The following is an 18,453-nucleotide window of genomic DNA, read 5'->3' as shown; positions in this document are numbered from 1 at the left end:
GATCAAACATAGACTGGTTCACCTTGTCTGCGAAGAGAAACGAATACTTTAGAGGCCACACTTCTTGCTTGATTTATTACAAGATAGAAATGAAGGACTTGCGTTGGATTGTAATTTGATATAATTCCATATAATGATGTTTAAGAATACAATATGTTGCACATACCGATCAGCATGTTCTGGTAGGCATTGTCAGCCACAGAGAACAAGTGAGGCGGCATTTCCTGACGCCTCTTGCCACGGTACATGGACACAACCTCCTCCGTGTAGAGAGGAAGACGCCTGAAGGGGTTGATCACGACGCAGAACAACCCGGAGTAGGTCTGGAGTAGTAGAGGAAACAACAGCATTACGCGGATGTGAATAGCAAATGGTAGTACGTATTAGACATACGAGGCAGTATTTAGAATATTTATTGAACTTGTTTGTATAAAGTTCGAGGGATATCTCGGGTTGACGCAGACTAAAACATACAGAATTCCCGTGAAGGCAAATAGATCAGAGTGGCTCTCAAAGAACAAAATGAGCACAAGCTCCTACGTGGTAAGATTAGATGAAACTGTTTCGAATAATAGGCCATGTTTTGTTTGTTTTCATATCTGTCGTGTCAGATTACACAGAAAAAAGCTGGTCTATTTCTGTCCTGGATGTTGTGCATGACCAACTTGATGGAGTGGCGCCATGTGTCTGATGGCACCATCAGGTCATGACTGGAATGCCCTAGAGGTTATTCCTGTCACAGAATGTCCGCCGCATTCTTTTCTTTTTCTCTGTCTGCCTGTCGTCTGCCTGCCTGGTGTCAATCCATGCCAACTGCTCATTCGTTAAGTAAACGTGTTTGTTAAAGAAGGATCTTTTTAAACTTTAATGTAGCAATGGATTATTTAGACAACAGTTTTTGCCCCTTTATCTTTGTCTCATGTTTTGTCTTTTTGATGTGATTTTGTCTTTTGGGCAAAAATGGTCTCAATTGACATTCAACGTTTTCGTACTTTAAATGGCTCAAAACTCTGAAGTTGACGTCACCACTTACGTAGATCATTCCATTAGCATAACGGTCCCTGAGGGTCGCCAGCACAGAGGCGTCGTTCAGGAAGGTCATGTTGGCCATGTCCTCGCAGCAGACGAACTTGGGAGGGTTCATCATCACTATCTTGTCCTTGGCAACTTCCTTGGTCTATAGAAAATATAAAAGAAAGAGTCCAATGTTGTTAGCTATATCTGTATTTTCTACAACAAAGCCAGAAAGCAGAGAAGCAACTAGGAAGGAAACTAAATAGAGCTTATTGGCAAGCATCTGTATCTGTATAGCCGGTATAACCGGCACGCGGCGCGGCGGCAGCTAGCTATATTACACCGAATACAACATAGTCTTCTTCCTTGTCAATTGTTACGGGTATCATTTAGCCTTTTTTTGCTGTTTTTGTTTTCCTTTCTGTTTTATAGTTAAATACATTAATACACACAGGAGAAGTGGACAAGACGTTTGAAAATTAAAATTGGAAAAAAATTCAAGTTTGCATTCATATTACTGTCCTTGATTTTATAGGTGTCGTCAAATGCCCCGTTTGGTCTTTGGTTAGGCCCGCTATTTTGGGGTTACTAGTAATTCGGTCCTCAGCAGAAATAATGAAAATGATATGGTCAGGGAGAATGTCTGGCATGTGGCCTTGCCCTTTGGCCCCTTTGTCTTGACTTTCGCATGTCAGATTTCAAGTAGTCACTTTTGTCACATACAAAGTAAGGGGTTTTAGTCATAAAGCTGTTTCTTTTTAGCACCTTTGTATGCCTGTGAGTTACTTTGGATGATCAATGATGCAACCATCAAATGTCTCTAATCTAGGCCAAGTCTATGTTGAAGTACATGTACACGCATCATTGCCAGGATTTCACATAGGGCGGAACACGAGTATATACTTACTTGTCCCTTTGGCAACTGAACCGTGATCTTATCGCCCTTCTCTTCCTTGATCTCCACAGCGATGAAGACATCCTTATCATCGGGAGCCCAGACGTTCTTCTTGGGATCGTAAGGCGCGGAGCGGAGCTCCATCAGCAACTTGGTGTCACCGAAGATGTAGACCCGAGGGTCGTCGGAGATCTTGTCGGACTTGGGCGGCATCTTGGCTCTGGTTCCTCTTGGCTAAGGATCCTGCAGGAAGGAGTGGCACGCCGACTGGGCTGAACGGGAGAGACAGAAGATGAGTCCGACGAGCTACAGCTCTAGGCCCTGGAGAGATAGACAGGGAGAAGACAAAAAAAACTTCAATTCCGGAAAGTGTCCATTCCAGGAAAATCTTTGGCAAAATCGTTCCTGGCTCTAGTCCTGACCTGTCTCTCCCTCTCCCATGCAAATTACATTAGGAACCGCAGTGTTAACTGGAAATGTTACATTTTCAGTGGAAATTTAAACGGCATGCATAAGATTATTCTTCACAATAAGAAAAAAAAACAACGTTACTCTCGACTCTAAAAAGCCAACCCACAGCAAAAGTGCAGATAACGTGCTCTCTACCTTTCGGTTAGAAGCTGTCGGAGTGGACACGGAGGGGCGGGAGCCTTTATAACGGCGGGAAGTGTCAAGGTAATCACATTCATGCCATTCTGCAAGTCCACAGCTCATGTTCAAATCCGCGAGCTCTGATTGATCGAGAGCGTGCGGCAAAGCCATTGCCATTGGTGTATTGATTTAGTCCGAGCATGACGAAAAGGAACAGGTGCATCCTGTGTAGTCCAGTTAAAAGACTGAACAAGTCTTAAACTTTTGACCTTTGTTTCTATGATTGCCAAAAAGGCACACTGAGAGCATTCACATTTTCCGTGGAGTAATGTGCTCTGTTTAGGTTATGCTGTGTCAAAATCATGATATGGTTACGTATACATTTTCTATATAGCGACAGGATGCAAAGAGAGACAAAGCGGTTGTTGTTAAATTGATTTTGAGTTGTCACTAAAGTAAAGAGGTATTACATTTGGACACGCACATTGCTAAACTACAGTTTGTCGAAGCACACTACCTAAATGTTTCTTCCTACGTTTCCAGATGAGTTAAGTGTGCTGATCACTTCTGCAGCTGACAAGTCTCTGTCAGACGGCGAGTCGCCAGAGAAATGCATCCACTTTTAGAAAATGGTGCCTAGAAAAACATACAAGTCTGCTAGAAAAACATTCATCGCATTTTTCGGTCAAGAAACATACATCACATTCCTGTCCCCCAAACCCCCGCATGTATCTCACGGAATAGAGCTCGTTCGGCTCATCTTCTCTCCGAAGCCCATTTGAACTTGAACTTTTGTGTGTATTACCAAGAGGAGTCAAAGTCAACGTTGCTCAGACCCAAGATACCCAACTGGCAAACGTCTCGGTAAGTACCGTAGTTTCAGCGATCATTTTAAACTTAAAGTGTACTGAGACAATTATCGATGCTTGTACTACGGTAAATGTATAGCTTTCTGTTAAGGTCTGTGGATGCGCGAGTAGTGATAGTTTATAATGTTTGACACATTTAATTTGCGCTTAGCATAGTAAAGTAACTTTCGTACTCCGTATATTTCATATTTTAGGTTGTATGTATTGTTCTGTTCATTTAAAAGTAGCGTTAGCTTCAGAGTTAAGAATAACGTTATGCTATTAGCAGCATCGAGATGGAAGGATGTCTAAATAGATGTTTTACCAAGATCTATTTGTGTTGTATTAGTTACAATCAAACAGTAACGAAAAGTTGAAAAGACGTGCTCTTAAGCATCCTCGTCTACTAGCTTAAAGCATATGCATACAAAATTACTTTTAAATGTCATTGAGAAAGTATTCATGATGAGTATCATTACTGTATCATCTGTCATCTTAAATTCTTCAAAGACAGCCGCTTAAAATAGAGAAACGCGTTGTGATTGGTGGAGGCTGGTATGTGATGGTCTGACTGTAGATGACTGACGGGAAACACATATATGCCATACGTGGACCAAATTTAGCTGTCAAATTCTTCAGCATCTCAAAATGGTGTCGCTATGCTTTAGCACAGAGACACAGTTTATGATGTAGCGAACCTGTTAAACTGTCTATAAAGATACGACTTTGGCACGACACATGGGAAGATCTTTGCAGCACCTGTTAGTGGTTTTACAATAGTAGCAGTTGACCATTGCTATATCTAAATCGCCGCCATGATAACTAACACTGTGATATTCTTTGAATAATGTTGCTTTGTTCTTAACAATATAGGTTTAAGATTATCTATTTGTCCAGTGTATTCCTCCCGATATGAGCTTTCTTTTAATCTCAGAATCATTCATTGGTTCAAAGTTGTTGAAAGTGATATGCTACTAGCTACGTGTTCGGCAACTAGCTACAAGGCAATTATCACAAGCTGATATTCAGTAAGCTGACGATTCGGTGTTAGAAATTCAAGTTTCAAGTTCAAGTAATCCCGTTGTCACAGATGCGCTCGTCAATACCGGTCAGCATTCCGGCTGTCCTAAAAATGTGGAGAGGTAACTCGATAGCTGTGAAGACATTTGCTGATGAAGACTTCTTCTAATAGATTTGTTCCATTCGTTGACCATGAAGGGCCTGCCTTTTTTAAATGTTTAATTTGACGTTCTTCACTCCCAGGTTGACTGCGCTGATTTCAACATACACGAAGACACGGTGACAATGTTCAAGGGACATCACTCTTCAAGCTGGAGGTATGTACTCAATTTCGTTGCAATGATACATGATGTTAAACTTATGTGTGTTGTAGGTGCCTCGTTCATCTGGTAAAATGTTCATTAATTTTATCTTTAAAGTTGAACCTACTTGTTACATGATTCTACGTCAACCAGTTGGAAATTATTCTGTTATGTCTGACTGTTCAAGTACTATTATTTTCCTTGCTATACCACAGCATATGTGAATGTGGCTGAGTTCATGTTTATCCAAGCGCGAGGTGAATACCTAGCATTGGTACATTGTGGTGTCAGTTTAGGAGATATTTTAATCCCCTTTCTGTGTCGTTTGTTGCAGTTTTATTATGATAAGTCGTTTTAATGATAGCCCTGAGGAATATGTAAATTGGCGTACGTTTCACTACAGGTTTCAGTGAATAAATACAGATTCTCCAACATATTAAGTGATTACGAGATAGCTTGTACTACTATACTATACGAGGCAGGGGTTATGTTGGTTATGAGCCGGTAGAATCATTTGTTAGAGTTACACGCTTTTCTTTGATCGATGATAGGCCATAATAAGAACTCCTCAGTTCATTTGGCATGAATTTTTATACTTATATATTATTACCAGTTTTTAGTGTGGATCTGGGGGTAGTAAATGATTATTTTCTTGTATATTAACAAGGTAGAATGCTTTTGTCCGGATCCATTTTAAGCTACAAAAGTACAGGCAGTTTAACAGGTATCTAGCGTAATTTAGAGTATGCCTAGTAGGCTGTCGTATAGTCCTCCTCCAAGTCCTTTCTTCTTTGTTGGTCTTATTGTCACGGTTCTTTTTGTTAGTTTAGTTTAGTCTTCCTTCTGTTTAGACCCTTATTTAGCGTGATGTTCGAATGAAGTGGCCTTGCTCATTGTATGTATTGTTAAAATCTTGCAATGACTCTTTCATCGGCATTAGTTGCCAAATGCAATAGCTATCTATAGCAGAATATTTATGGATAGCTCGCCTACGTTGTAATCTACTTCTGATAGTGATACGAGTTCACCAGGACAATACTTACTAATACCTGAATATAATATCTTACACGTAAGGTGCTCAAAATCATCTATGCTTAAATATTAAGATATGTGCTGATATTGGAAACAAGGATGAATCTGAGTCATAGATTTCTTCAAAGAAGTTTAATCAGTATCAAGTGCAACGAAGCAACCATACACGTCACAAACCATACATTTCCCAAACGCATCTCTAAGACTACTTAGTGGTCCCGGAAGAGATACACGTACATATACACCATTATCTTCCAGAATTGCACCACGGTGAATCAGGTTGACGTTGAATGTAGGGCTGCTAGGCTCTTCCTGTCACCAGTCCCAAGTCCGTGTAGTTTTTTGGAAGATAGTTCCGATGTTTTTTACTTTATTCATGAGCTATACATAGACATATCATAAACAGACATAAACGTGTAATCAACTGTCTAATAATACAGATCGGTCACTTAACGTTTAGATGCTTCACAGGCGAAGACGATATACAAGAACGGGTAGGTAATGTTGTGCAAGACAAAGTTGTTCTGTAGATGTAAGTAAGCAAACCATATGATAGATTACAATAAACTGTAGCGATCGGTTCAATACCTCCCCCAGCGATACTCCCGTCTAGGTGCTGTGTCAGTAACAAGAGTGCGTGCGTTGGGGCCCCCAGATGTGGTACATCGCTGGTAAAGTGAACGGATCACACAGAGCAGTTACTGTAATACTGGATTTTCTATTAAGCCGTGTACGCAGTCGGTTACTTATGCTACCATGGTTTACAGCTGACGGAGACCGGGCTTCTACTTGTGCTGGAAAAAAAAGAAGAAAAAGTCGGTTACAAAGTGACGAAACTGCCCACTGTCAAGGCAACCGTTTCTTTTCGTAATTTCTCACATTTTAAACATGAATCAGTATTATATTTTAGAGTTTCTAGCTAGTGACTTACGGCAGCGCGGTGCTGGGCGCGCATCTTGCCCAGGGCGGACTCGGCCATCTCGGCCCTCTCCTGGGCATCCTCCAGATCGTGCTGGGTCTTGCGCCACTTGGCCAGGTTAACGTTGGCTTGTTCCTCCTGTAAATTTACAGATAAATATTTATTACAGTTAAGTAAGAACCAAATGATAAATACCATCGATATCTTTATATTTTCTCAAAATGAAGGTTCAAACCAGTTCCACTATCTCTAGGTCTTTTGTGGTATTAAAAAATGCTGGTTCAAATTATAGAACATAAGGCATTACATACAGCCTCCTCCACTTGTCTCTTGTAAGACTTGATCTTCAGTTGCAGCTTCTCGACCATCTCCTGCATGCGCTCCTCCTTCTTGCGGTCCTCGTCGGCCTGGAAGCTCAGCTCCTTGAGACGGCGCTCGTTCTTCCTCAGGTTCTTCAGTGTCTCCTGGTGGCGCCTCTGCTCGGTGTCAAGTTCTGCCTCGAGGTCACGGACCTGTGTTTCGAAACACTCTGATAAGATTCTTCTCTTAAATCAAAGCAGCTTTACATTGCTACATGGGGATACGTGCAAAGTGAACTCTTTCACATATTCATAATGTTCTTACCCTGGCCTCCAGCTTCTGCAGTGCGCGCTTCCCACCCTTCAGGGCGATGGCCTCAGCCTCGTCCAGTCTCCTCTGCAGGTCCTTGATGGCGGCTTCCAGGTTCTTCTTACTCTTCTCGATGTGAGCGGTGTGTTCCTGTTCCTGTTTCAGGTCTTCTGAGATACGTGCCGCATCAGCAATGGCCTTCTTTGCCTTCTCCTCGGTCTGCCTGTGCTCAGCCATAACCTCGTCCAGCTCAGCCTGCAGGGTCTGGATCTCACCCTCCAGCTTCCTCTTGTGGCCAGCCAGAGATGTGTTCTGTGCAGACAGCTCGCCGACGCGGTCGGAAGACTCCACAAGCTCGGCCTCGGTCATCTTGCGTGCCCTCTCGGCCTGGTCCAGGGCATTGCGGAGCTCTTCGAGCTCAGCCCCTAACATGTTGGAGCGGCGCTCGGACATGGCGAGATGCTCGCGAGCCTCCTCACGTGCCCTCTGTTCGTCGTCGATTTGAGCCTGGACTTCCTGAATCTGGTTCTGGAGCTTGTTGATGGTCTTCCTGGCCTCGTTGTTGGCCTTTGTGGCGTTTTCCAAGGCGGCCTCGACCTCATTCACATCAGCCTCCAGCTTCTTCTTGGCCCTGACAGCCTCGTTCCTTCCCTTGGTTTCTACGTCCAGGGTGGTCTGCAGGGCATCCAACGCCCTCTGGTGGTTCTTGCTGTAATGAACAATATACGACGTTGCAAATATACGTCACGGGGAAAATATTAGAGCGTTGTGTTAATTTTCATTAGAATTGGCTTGGGAAACAAAACCAAATTAATGAGATTACCTACCGTGTGTTCTCGAACTCCTCGTCCTTCTCGGCCAGCCTGCGGTCGATGTCAGCCTTGAGCTGAGACAACTCGAGCTGGACACGCAGGACCTTGCCCTCCTCCACCTCCAGTGAACCCTCTGCCTCCTCAAGACCGGTTTGTAGTTCCTCCTTCTCTACTTCCAGGCGCTTCTTGGCCTTTTCAAGCTCGTGGACTGTCTTTCCGCCCTCTCCAAGATGGTCGGTCAGCTCGTGGATTTCGTCTGTGAAGAGACGTAGAAATAAATGTCAAAATGGCGAAATAACGTCCTGCATCTAAAACATCAGTTCATGACATAATTCTTTGGAACGTCTGTAATTTGGCGATTCCCCTATTAGTCGGAAAACAAATGTACCAGAAAGCTACATTGCTAAATTACAAATCTTTAAAACAGGTATTGCGTTTAGCGTACCGTGCAAAGCCTTGTTCTCCTTCTTGAGGTTCTCAAGAGCCTCCATGGTTTCCTCATATTTGCCCTTCAGCTTGTACAGCTCGTTGGCATAGGCACGGGCCTCCTTGGTAGAGGTCTCCAGCTCAGCGCTGATTTCCTCGCACTTGGTCTTCCACTCGGCGATCTGCTTGTCAAGCAGACGCTGCCTCTTCTCCAGCTGAGCTGCCGCGGCGTTGGCTCGCTCAACGTCGATCATGAGGTCCTCGACCTCGCCGGCCAGCCTGTTCTTGGCCTTCTCCAGAGAGCTGCACTTGGCGTTGGCGGCCTCCACCTGTTCCTCAGCATCCTGCAGGCGAGCAGCCAGCTTCTTCTTAGCATCCTCCAGCTCCTCAGCGCGCTGGATGGCGTCGGACTCGTACTTGGCACGCCAGGCAGTGACCTCTGTGTTGGCCTTGGACAGGGCACGCTGGATCTCAGCCTTGCCTTCCTGCTCCTCTTCCAGCTGTACCTTCAGAGTATCGCAGTCGTGCTGGGCAGCACGCAGTTGGTGAGCCAGGTGGTTCTTGGCCTTGGTCTCCTCCTCAAGCTGGCGCTTCAGCTCCTCGAGCTGCTGGTTCAGCATGCTCTTGGCGCGGGCCAGCTGGCTGCACTGGCTCTCGGACTCCTCGAGCTGGCGGCTGATTTCACTATTCTCTGTCTCCAGACGAGATTTCAGAGACGTAAGTTCTTGGATTAGCCTTCCGGACTCCTCGATCTTGACGTTGGCCTCGGCGATCTGCTCCTCGAGACCGCGGTTTGCCTTCTCCACGTTCAGCTTGCCCTTTGTGATAGCCTCGACATTGGTAGCCAGGTCATCGACTTCCATCTTGAGGGTGGTTTTCTCCTTCTCCAGCTTAGCCTTGACGCGCTGCAAGTTCTCTACTTGCTCGCTAAGCTCAGCAGTGGCGTCGGACAGCTTCTTCCTGAGGGCAGCGACGGTAGCCTCATGCTGCATGTTGGACTCCTCCAGTTCGCGGCGGAGTTTCTGCAGCTCGACTTCGCGCTTCTTGTTGACCTCAGCCTGGGCGGCGGTGGCGCCACCAGCCTCCTCCAGACGGTCTCCCAGATCCTCGAGCTCGCGAGCCAGGTCAGCCCTCTGCTTATCGACCTTGGCGCGGGCGTTCCTCTCGGCCTCGAGCTCCTGCTCAAGCTCCTCGATGCGGCCCTGGAGTTCCTTGATCTTCTTCTGCAGGGAAGTGACAAGAGACTGTTCGTCCTCCAGCTTAGCCTCAAGGCCCTTGATTTCGAACTCCTTCCTGTTTGGATGACACAGAAAATCGCAATTAAATATGCTCCTTACGTTTACTGTTGATATTATATCATATTAATGATTTTTATAAGCAAAAAGCTTCAGAATCTCGAATCAGTATCAACAAAGTAACAGCCTTAGTATGTTTCGAATGTTGTTGAGTGTTTTCAGTCAAACCTACTTCTTAATGCGCTCCTCCAGGTCGGCCTTCTCGTTCTCCAGACCTCCCAAACTCTCCTGAGCGGCCTTCAGGTCACCCTCCAGCTTCCTCTTCAGCCTCTCGGCCTCGGCACGCGCCTTCTTCTCGCGATCCAGGTTCTCCTCCAGCTGTGTGTAAGATAACACGGAATGTTAAGAACCGCTTTGTACCATTTGCAATAAGTAAAGAAACATCACTAACAAGTACAAGCGTCTGTCAAAGTATGAAAATGGCGAACTATGATCTAGAAACGTACATCATCCAGTTGCTGCTCGAGCTTGGCCTTGAGCTTGCTGAGGTTGTTGACCTTGTCTTCCTCCTTCTGCAGGTCCTCCAAGGTGGTCTGTGGGAATGTTAATAAGTGTGAAAGATGTGAAAATCTCATGTTTTAAACTCTGACTTATAGACAGTTAAAATCTCTACCTAAAACAATGATCGTCTACTTCTATATTTGCATGTTTATGAAGACGAAGAATTTTACTTACGGCATTGAGCTGTTCCAGCTTAGCCTTCTCCTTGGACAGCTTGGCGATCTGGTCCTCCTGGGCTGCCAGCTCCTCGGAGGTGGTGCGAACCCTGTTCTCCACACCGCGAGTTTCCTTCTCCACCTTCTGCAGAGTCTTCTCCAGCTCCTCCAGGTCCTTCTTCAGGTTGTCCACCTCTCCCTCGACCTATTAAGTAAATCATACACTCTTAGAGGAACTGCATCAGGCGATTAAAGTAGACTATGAAATTCACTTTGCTCTGGGTTGTTCTTGTTTTCTTGCATTGCTAAAACTATTATTTGGAACTTCATGGTAGTTGACCAATTACATTGAGGATGATCGTAAAAGTATGGAACATACCTTGCGTTTGGCGGCGCTTAGAGAAGTATTCTTGGACTCCTCTTCCTGCAGAAGCTCTTTGTAGTCCACAATCTTCTGCTCCAGATCAGCCTTGTTCTTAATCAGGTTCTCTGCCCTGTCGGCGATGTCACCCGTGTTGGTTTGTTCCTGTGGACAGAAGTACATCATTCTACATTACTAACAAGGTAAGGTTTTAAAGATGTGCTACGAGCAATACGTATGTTAGACACATTCGCTATTGTGATAAGCATTTCGCTACGTACCGCAGACAGTTGGCCGGCGAGCTCATTCTTCTCCTGCTCGACCACGGTGAGTTTCTGCTGAATCTCAGCCATCGTGGTTTCTTCCTTCTCCACTTCTTCCTTGAGCTCGCCCAGCTCCTCCTCCTTGGCACGGAGCTCCTCATCTGCCCGGGACTGAGACAGCAGGGGCTTGATGGTGCAGAACAGCTTCCACCAGTCCCAGTTGCGCAGGCTCATCCAGTTACGGACGTTACGCTGCAACATCTTCAGGGCAGCCCTAAGAAGATTAGACATTATCATAAGTGTAGTGGGGTCTAGGGCCATTGTAAGCATACGTGCAGTGGTGTCTGTGACGACTCTAATCATACGTGTAGTGGTGTCTAGCGTCACTGTAAGCATAAGTGTAAGTGTGATGAAGGCCAAGAGAGCATCTTCAGGAAGTCCCTCCATAATAAGTCGTGTAGAATTTGGATAAATTGAAAGATAGATTTCATTGTTCAGAGAATTGTGATGGTCCGAACTGTTGCAACATTTTAGGTAGAATTACTTTTTAGGATATTTTAGCGTTAGTAAGAGAATGATCTTTCAGTCGCAGTGTGATATGCTGATACATGACTTCTGGATAGGACCTTACCTCTGGTCCTGGAGTACTTGGTAGGCAAGGCGCTGTAGTTTGCCCCTGACACGCTGCTGAATGATGGTAATGATGACGGCCAGTTTGGCGTCACGGATGTCCTCTAGTTTGGCCACCTGGCCGGCCTTGAAGAAAATCTTCGTCGTGCCCACGCCGTAGCACTCCTTGGACAGACCGGACTGCTCCAGTAGCTTGACGCAGCACTCCCTGTCGTCTTCCACTTGCTTGGCCATGACGGGGTTAAGAGGCTTGTAACGCTGCCTGAACTCCCTGTGTTGGAGGATATTGGTGTTGGGGTTATGTATGACCTCCAATAGACCATGGTAAAGCTGATAGTAGCCCTACAGCTTCAGCTATGGCTGTATAGTCATGGAGAATTTCAGCCTCTGCTATAGGAGAATTTCAGCCTCTGCTGATATTAACTTAAGCGATGCAAATTTTGTGCAAAGTACATGTACAACCCACGCACTTGCACAACCGGTATTTAGAACCAGCTCCACCGGCCGGACCTTTATCCACTCTGGAGTTCAGATCTGGAACCAACTCCCAGACTCCATTGTGGGCAACATCAACAACAACGGACTGCAGTCCTTCAAAGTCAGAGTCCATCGACACCTCCTTCATTGCAATTGAGAACTTGGCAGCTGTGAGCCACTGATTGCCCACTGATTGAGTCATTGTACAATCAGTGGGTATTGCTCACTACAGCATATTATAAAAAAAAAAGGCAAATGATGTGACTGTTCATATAGTTGCGTTTCAGATAAGGGGTCGTCCTCACTGATATCACACAAAACATACAGGATAATATCATTATGAAAAACGTCAATAGAATATTTCCTTACTTGAAGATCATCTTGTTGGGGAAGCCCTTCTGGCAGATACGGATACCCTCGAGTACACCGTTACAAGTCAGCTGGTGCATCACCAAGGGGTTGTCCAACACACCTGCCGTCTTAATCTCGTTGGGGATGATACAGCGCACGAAGTGGGGGTAGGTGATGTGCAGAGTGGCCATCAGCCTAGCCAGCTGCTCCTATAGTCAAGAAGTTAAAGGATATAACTTTACCTCCGGCAGTATTTCATCACTAACAAGATTACCGAACTCGGCAAATAATGAGTAATATTGATAAAAGTGAAAAACGAATTATGTTGCTTCAAATAGATTGTAACATCACTACAAGGAAAGCAGCTAACGTTAAATAATAATTATCCCTATAATAAATACAGATAATTTATCTGTGTATCATACCCTGAATTATTTCGACTCTATGATTTATGATTTACGCCTTACCCTGTGGGTAGCAGAGGCGGTCTGGAAAGCTCCACCCTTCTTGCCCTTTCCACCTGCTTGCTTCTTCGTATCGGTTACTATGTGTGGAAATCACATTGTAAGAACACATGGTAATAGTTTTCAGCATAGTTGAGGCATATGGTTCATAAAATATTCCACTATCTTGAACGACAGAGCTATTCTAAGATCGCTTCAAGAAAGGTGACAGGAAATAGAAATGTTCTAACAATATATGGAACATATAAATTGCTATCAAGTCTAGTATTGGTAAAATAAAGCAGATGTGCTGTATAATAGAGATTTCTAACCTGCATCTTCTGCAGTTTGGAAGTTTTCCCAGAGCTCCTTCAGCAGTTCGTTTGAGGACCTCTTGAAACAGGCGACCACAGTCTCGTTCATGGGGTCCTTGTTCTTCTCCAGCCAGCCGCAGATGTTGTATGTCACGTTGCCGGCGTAGTGAGCCAGATCGAAGTGACCCTCGTACTTGGGGATCTTGGGCTTCTTTGGCTTCAGGAAGCTGGTGTGCTTGCCCAAGTGCTGGTCGCGCAGCTTGTCGATGAAGGTTTTGTCATTGGATTTGGGGAACATAGTCTGCTCCTCCAGAATGGCCAGGATACCCAGAGGCTAAACACAAGCATAACATATTTGAAAACTTGATTCTAGAAATACAAGAATGATATATCACAATTATAAAGTAAGAATCACAATATACAATCTCCATCTAACTTTGTCATTTTTGTTGCTCACCTTCTCGATCAGAGCCAGGGTCTTGGCCAAGTCCATACCGAAGTCGATGGTCTCCCACTCGATTCCCTCCCTCTTGTACTCATCCTGCTCCTCCACGAACATGTGGTGGTTGAAGAACTGCTGCAGCTTCTCGTTGGTGTAGTTGATGCACAGCTGATCAAAGCTGTTGAACTGTGGGGAGATAATTAACGTTATAAGGTGGCTCCCAAGAATAGCATCTTCTCTGGAAGAAAAGGGACAACATATCTCAAATATATGAAATTTCACTCTTATGTAAAATAAACACCTCGAAGATCTCGAAGCCGGCAATATCCAGCACACCAATGAAGTTCTCCCTGTGAGCCTTTGTGTCCAGCGTGTCGTTACAACGCTTGACCAGGAACTTGAAGAGCCTGTCATAGACACCCTTGCCCAGGGCACCGACGGCGTAGGTACACTGGTTGCAGTTCTGGCCCTTTGCCACCCACTCGTTGCCGACCTTTACCCTGGGCTTGAGCAGACCCTTCTGCAGCTCACCGCTGTTGAGGCCGTACAGGTACGCACACTTGTCAGCAGCTGTGGAAAGGTCCAGACAAGAGTGGGCATGAGTTGTTTATTATATCCTCTATAGAAACTTTAAATCATCGTAACAGAAAGATTAACAGAACTTCAGTAACAAGTTGGAGGTCAACGTTAGCTGCGCTCCGGACTCACACTCAGTGCCGTCACATTCGGCCTGCTCCTCCCTTGGCTTGGCCTTGAACTTCATGTTGCCGAAGTGGCACAGACCTCCCGTGAGCTTGTAGATGCTCGTCTTCTCATCACCGGTGAAGCCCAGCACGTCGAAGGCCTCGTCCGTCAACTGCATCTCCTCCTTGTCGTCCACGTTCTTAATGACCTTCTCGCCCTTCTCCAAGAACTTGTAGTCGTGGGCGTCGTTGCTGATCATGCACATTTCTATAAAATGTATGATTTTTGTCAAAGACTCAGTGTTACAGAGTAGTCTTTTACTTATTAGCTATCGTGAGCTTACTTTCCATCCAGTTTACTTTACCCTCATTTACTTCCGAAAATGAGCGCTTCAACAACATCTTGTTCATCTCTGCCATTAAAATTGTTATTTGTCCATTTGACGAAACGTTTGGCGTGGTTGACTACATATTCGTAATGTAAGGCATATAAGATAACGTAGACAGCAGACAGAATATAAAATTAAAAAAAAAACAGTTAATTGGCTCAGGCCATCTTACTTGTGACGTCTTTTAATCCAGCAGACAGCAGCTGGTAGAAGATATGGTAGCCACGCTCCATACCAGGCAGCTGCTCAATCACACGCACCTTCTCCAGCAGATCTGTAGAATACGATACCCAACACTATTATGATCACTCTTCCTCAGCAAGCACGAAACTGGAAATTTAAAATTAATATCTACATTCTGTGCAACTGACAAATAAGAGTTTCGCCAGTTTTATAGGAACATTCGTGCTTACAGGACTCGATGTCGGCACCAGCCAACTTTCCCTTCTGGTTGAAGTGGATCCTGATGAATTTACCCTGCAGGAAGGCAGGAACATGATACATCCATCGTCACAATAATGGCAAATTTCTGTCTGATTCCCAAGGAGAGAATTTGATTGTACCCAAAATGTTGATTTGAAGAAAGAACTATGTCTTTGTAAATCGTAGTAACGTGTCTAAAATTACAAAACACAAAAACAGCCTGACAGTTTTATGTTTCAACAATAGATGAGAAAGGTCCTTACAAAACGGGAGGAGTTGTTGTTCCTGACAGTCTTGGCGTTACCGAAGGACTCCAGTACAGGGTTAGTCTGCACGATCTGGTCCTCAAGGGTGATCTTCTTCTCTTCCTCGACCTTCTTGGGGCCACCCATGGCTGCGACCAGGGCAAAGTAGGAGATAACCTTCTTCGTGTTCTCAGTCTTACCAGCACCAGACTCGCCGCTGTGTTGAAACAGGATTTAAGATTAGCGTGTTGATTTCAGAAGTTTACTTGAGATCATAGTTCCTCCTACCTATCAAAAGATAATGACAAACCTTTGATACTATTTTCCTCTAATACGTAATTCGTAAGAACAAAGACAATACTCACGTGATCAACATAGACTGATTCACCTTGTCTGTAGGTGAGAAGAGATAAAATTGTCAGGCCGAAATTTATGTTCATCGTTTTTATGAAACACGAGACATTTCGCACTTTGCGGCCAACAGCCTTGATGACATCTACGTGTAGTTGGAAACAGTACAGATTGGTTATTGGTATGTAGGTTGTTGCTACTTGCTTCTGTCAAGCCACAATATAAGGGTATAGAACGGTACAGTGTCTTCTTCATATTTATACCTCTTTAAAATGCAACAAGAGTATTGCACTATATTTGTTGCCCATTCCCATTGATAATGGTCTATTTTTTTTTGGTTGGGCTATCTAGCCAGTTTCTATTGTGATGTTGCGTTGTTAGTAAACTCACCGATCAGCATGTTCTGGTAGGCATTGTCAGCCACAGAGAACAAGTGAGGCGGCATTTCCTGACGCCTCTTGCCACGATACATGCCAACAACTTCCTCCGTGTAGAGAGGAAGGCGCCTGAAGGGGTTGATCACGACGCAGAACAACCCGGAGTAGGTCTGGAGTATTAGAAGGGGGTTGTAGTATTAGAAGGGGGTTGGAGGGGGGGGGGGGCGACAAAAAACTTACTTAACATCTCAACTAATGTATTCCGTTTCGAATGTTTTATTCAGGTATGCAGGAGTTAGCAGTCGGAGCGAATATCGGATTTCATCAACTGAGCTTCTACAGTCGGTACTCTATACAGAAGGCCATTCTACATGTTGACTGGATGACTGGCATCAGATATGCTTTTCGTGTCTCTGATTACATCTGGGTGACAAGCTTACACGAAACATCTCTCCACTCCCAACCATGCAAAGTGAGTTTTTTTTTTGCAGCGCATCGTTTGTTGAATCGCATTATAGATCTCATTACGGCATTCTCGCTGGCACGCATTCGACCTACCAGTGTAACGGTTAGTATTGGTGGTTGAAAAGCACACTTTTTATAAAGATTGAACAATTTCACGACTTAACCTCCGTGACTCTTGGCTGATGATAATACACTTACGTAGATCATTCCATTAGCATAACGGTCCCTGAGGGTCGCCAGCACAGAGGCGTCGTTCAGGTAGGTCATGTTGGCCATGTCCTCGCAGCAGTAGAACTTGGGAGGGTTCATCATCACCAACTTGTCCTTGACAACTTCCTTGGTCTTTGGATAGAAAAGAAAGAAAAGAAAGAAGCAATTCATTCGTCTATTTGATCGTTCTAGTAATGGATCCAAACAATTTTGTACAGTTAAGATTTAAAAGGCATTAAATTAGTAACACATCAGTTCAGTTGGTAAAAATCTTTATTAAGAGACTGGTTGCACATACGCTTTACAATTTGTATTTCGTTTAATGATCCAAATCCAATTGTGTACAGTTAAGATTTAAAAGGCATTAAATTAGTAACACATCAGTTCAGTTGGTAAAAATCTTTATTAAGAGACTGGTTGCACATATGCTTTACAATTTGTATTTCGTTTAATGATCCAAATCCAAAGTCTTTACGACTGTACTACATTTTGCCCTTGTACTTTTTTTGGAAGTCACTGTGGTAGGATAACTGTCATCTGATATCCCGCTTGACCTCTGGGTCACTTCGGACTATTTTCATGCGAACTCTACCTTACATCTCAGCGGAAATACGAAAATGATACTCGGAAGTCATCTGATACGGCAGATACTGCTACAGATATTATTCTCAGTCTTTGTTCAGTCTCGTGCAATGTCAGGGAGGTACCAAATTTGGTACAATTAAAAATAAAGTTTGAATGGTTGTATTTTAGCCAAAAGCCAACAAAGAGTTGTGTAGTTGCACACCAGTTTTACACAGTAATAGGAATGTTTTCTTGTCAGTTTTTACTTTAACATACCTGTCCTTTAGGCAGCTGAACCGTGACCTTGCCACCTTTCTCTTCCTTGATCTCCACAGCGATGAAGACATCCTTCTCATCGGGAGCCCAGACGTTCTTCTTGGGATCGTAAGGCGCGGAGCGAAGCTCCATCAGCAACTTGGTGTCACCGAAGATGTAGACCTTAGGGTCGTCGGAAATCTTGTCGGATTTGGGCGGCATCTTGGCTCTGGTTCCTCTTGGCTAAGGATCCTGCAGGAAGGAGTGGCACGCCGACTGGGCTGAACGGGAGAGACAGAAGATGAGTCCGACGAGCTACAGCTCTGGCCCTGGAGAAAAAAAAAGCAGCAGAGAGCAGGGTCAAATGAGAGGAATTCGAAACATGTTTTCTTTTGCCAGTTGATGCCAAACCATTTTATTGGCATACTGTATATTGCTAACCCAGTTTTCGATGAAGTTCAACAACATGCTATGGGGTTGTGAATTGACTCAAAAGTGCATCTACAGAAAGCCTCATTCATACACCAACATTGCATATGAATTATAGCACACGAGTACAAAGACGGACATTCAAAGCTTAAACAGGAGGGTTGGCAGCATATTTACCGTGAAATGGTGTGGTGGAGAGGGCTTACCTACCTTATGGTTGAAAGCTGTCGGAATAGCACGGCACAGACGGCTGCCTTTATAACCGCTTAAATAGCAAGAGTAATCATTATCCTCTACAATCTGCAAGACCATTGCACGATTTCTATAGTATAAGCTCTGATTGGACGATAGATGTAACATGA

At 44.5% G+C, this 18,453-nt stretch overlaps 2 protein-coding genes across 2 annotated transcripts in view; both read right to left on the bottom strand.

The window, feature by feature from the left end:
• LOC109470524 (myosin-7-like) overlaps nt 1-2,230 on the bottom strand; it is a 14,323-nt gene extending 12,093 nt beyond the window's left edge. Inside the window, exons 1-3 of the mRNA XM_019769488.1 lie at nt 1,922-2,230; nt 1,034-1,177; nt 167-323 (exon numbers count right to left, since the gene is read on the bottom strand). Coding sequence (XP_019625047.1) covers nt 167-323; nt 1,034-1,177; nt 1,922-2,122 — 502 coding nt within the window. The 5' untranslated portion in view covers nt 2,123-2,230. The remainder of the gene's footprint in view (nt 1-166; nt 324-1,033; nt 1,178-1,921) is intronic.
• Nucleotides 2,231-5,823: 3,593 nt separating this feature from the next.
• LOC109470522 (myosin-7-like) lies at nt 5,824-18,010 on the bottom strand. Its single transcript, XM_019769485.1, has 25 exons — nt 17,684-18,010; nt 16,832-16,975; nt 16,182-16,338; nt 15,806-15,833; nt 15,459-15,657; nt 15,186-15,249; nt 14,945-15,046; nt 14,409-14,651; nt 14,002-14,270; nt 13,716-13,886; nt 13,277-13,592; nt 12,969-13,045; nt 12,520-12,710; nt 11,675-11,944; nt 11,062-11,317; nt 10,799-10,945; nt 10,439-10,624; nt 10,210-10,296; nt 9,936-10,081; nt 8,488-9,761; nt 8,058-8,298; nt 7,246-7,939; nt 6,933-7,133; nt 6,634-6,759; nt 5,824-6,496 (listed from the first exon to the last, which is right to left on the bottom strand). The coding sequence occupies exons 1-25, from the start codon at nt 17,882-17,884 to the stop codon at nt 6,488-6,490; spliced, it is 5,799 nt and encodes a 1,932-aa protein (XP_019625044.1). The 5' UTR covers nt 17,885-18,010; the 3' UTR covers nt 5,824-6,487.
• Nucleotides 18,011-18,453: the final 443 nt, after the last annotated feature.

The sequence above is a fragment of the Branchiostoma belcheri genome, unplaced genomic scaffold (assembly GCF_001625305.1).
Source record: "Branchiostoma belcheri isolate BF01 breed outbred unplaced genomic scaffold, Haploidv18h27 scaffold229, whole genome shotgun sequence".
Taxonomy (NCBI): Eukaryota; Metazoa; Chordata; class Leptocardii; order Amphioxiformes; family Branchiostomatidae; genus Branchiostoma; species Branchiostoma belcheri.
The sequence above is the reverse complement of the archived record's forward strand: the minus strand, read 5'-3'. Positions and strand labels throughout refer to the sequence as shown.

What these genes read in the sequence shown, in the direction of transcription:
- LOC109470522 (XM_019769485.1), bottom strand. Translation starts at nt 17,884, where the DNA reads ATGCCGCCCAAATCCGACAAGATTTCCGACGACCCTAAGGTCTACATC. An exon ending in ATGCTAATGGAATGATCTAC is followed by an intron (nt 16,339 to 16,831) that starts GTAAGTGTATTA and finishes CTAATACTCCAG; the next exon opens with ACCTACTCCGGGTTGTTCTG. An exon ending in CCAAACTGCAGAAGATGCAG is followed by an intron (nt 13,046 to 13,276) that starts GTTAGAAATCTC and finishes TTCCACACATAG; the next exon opens with TAACCGATACGAAGAAGCAA.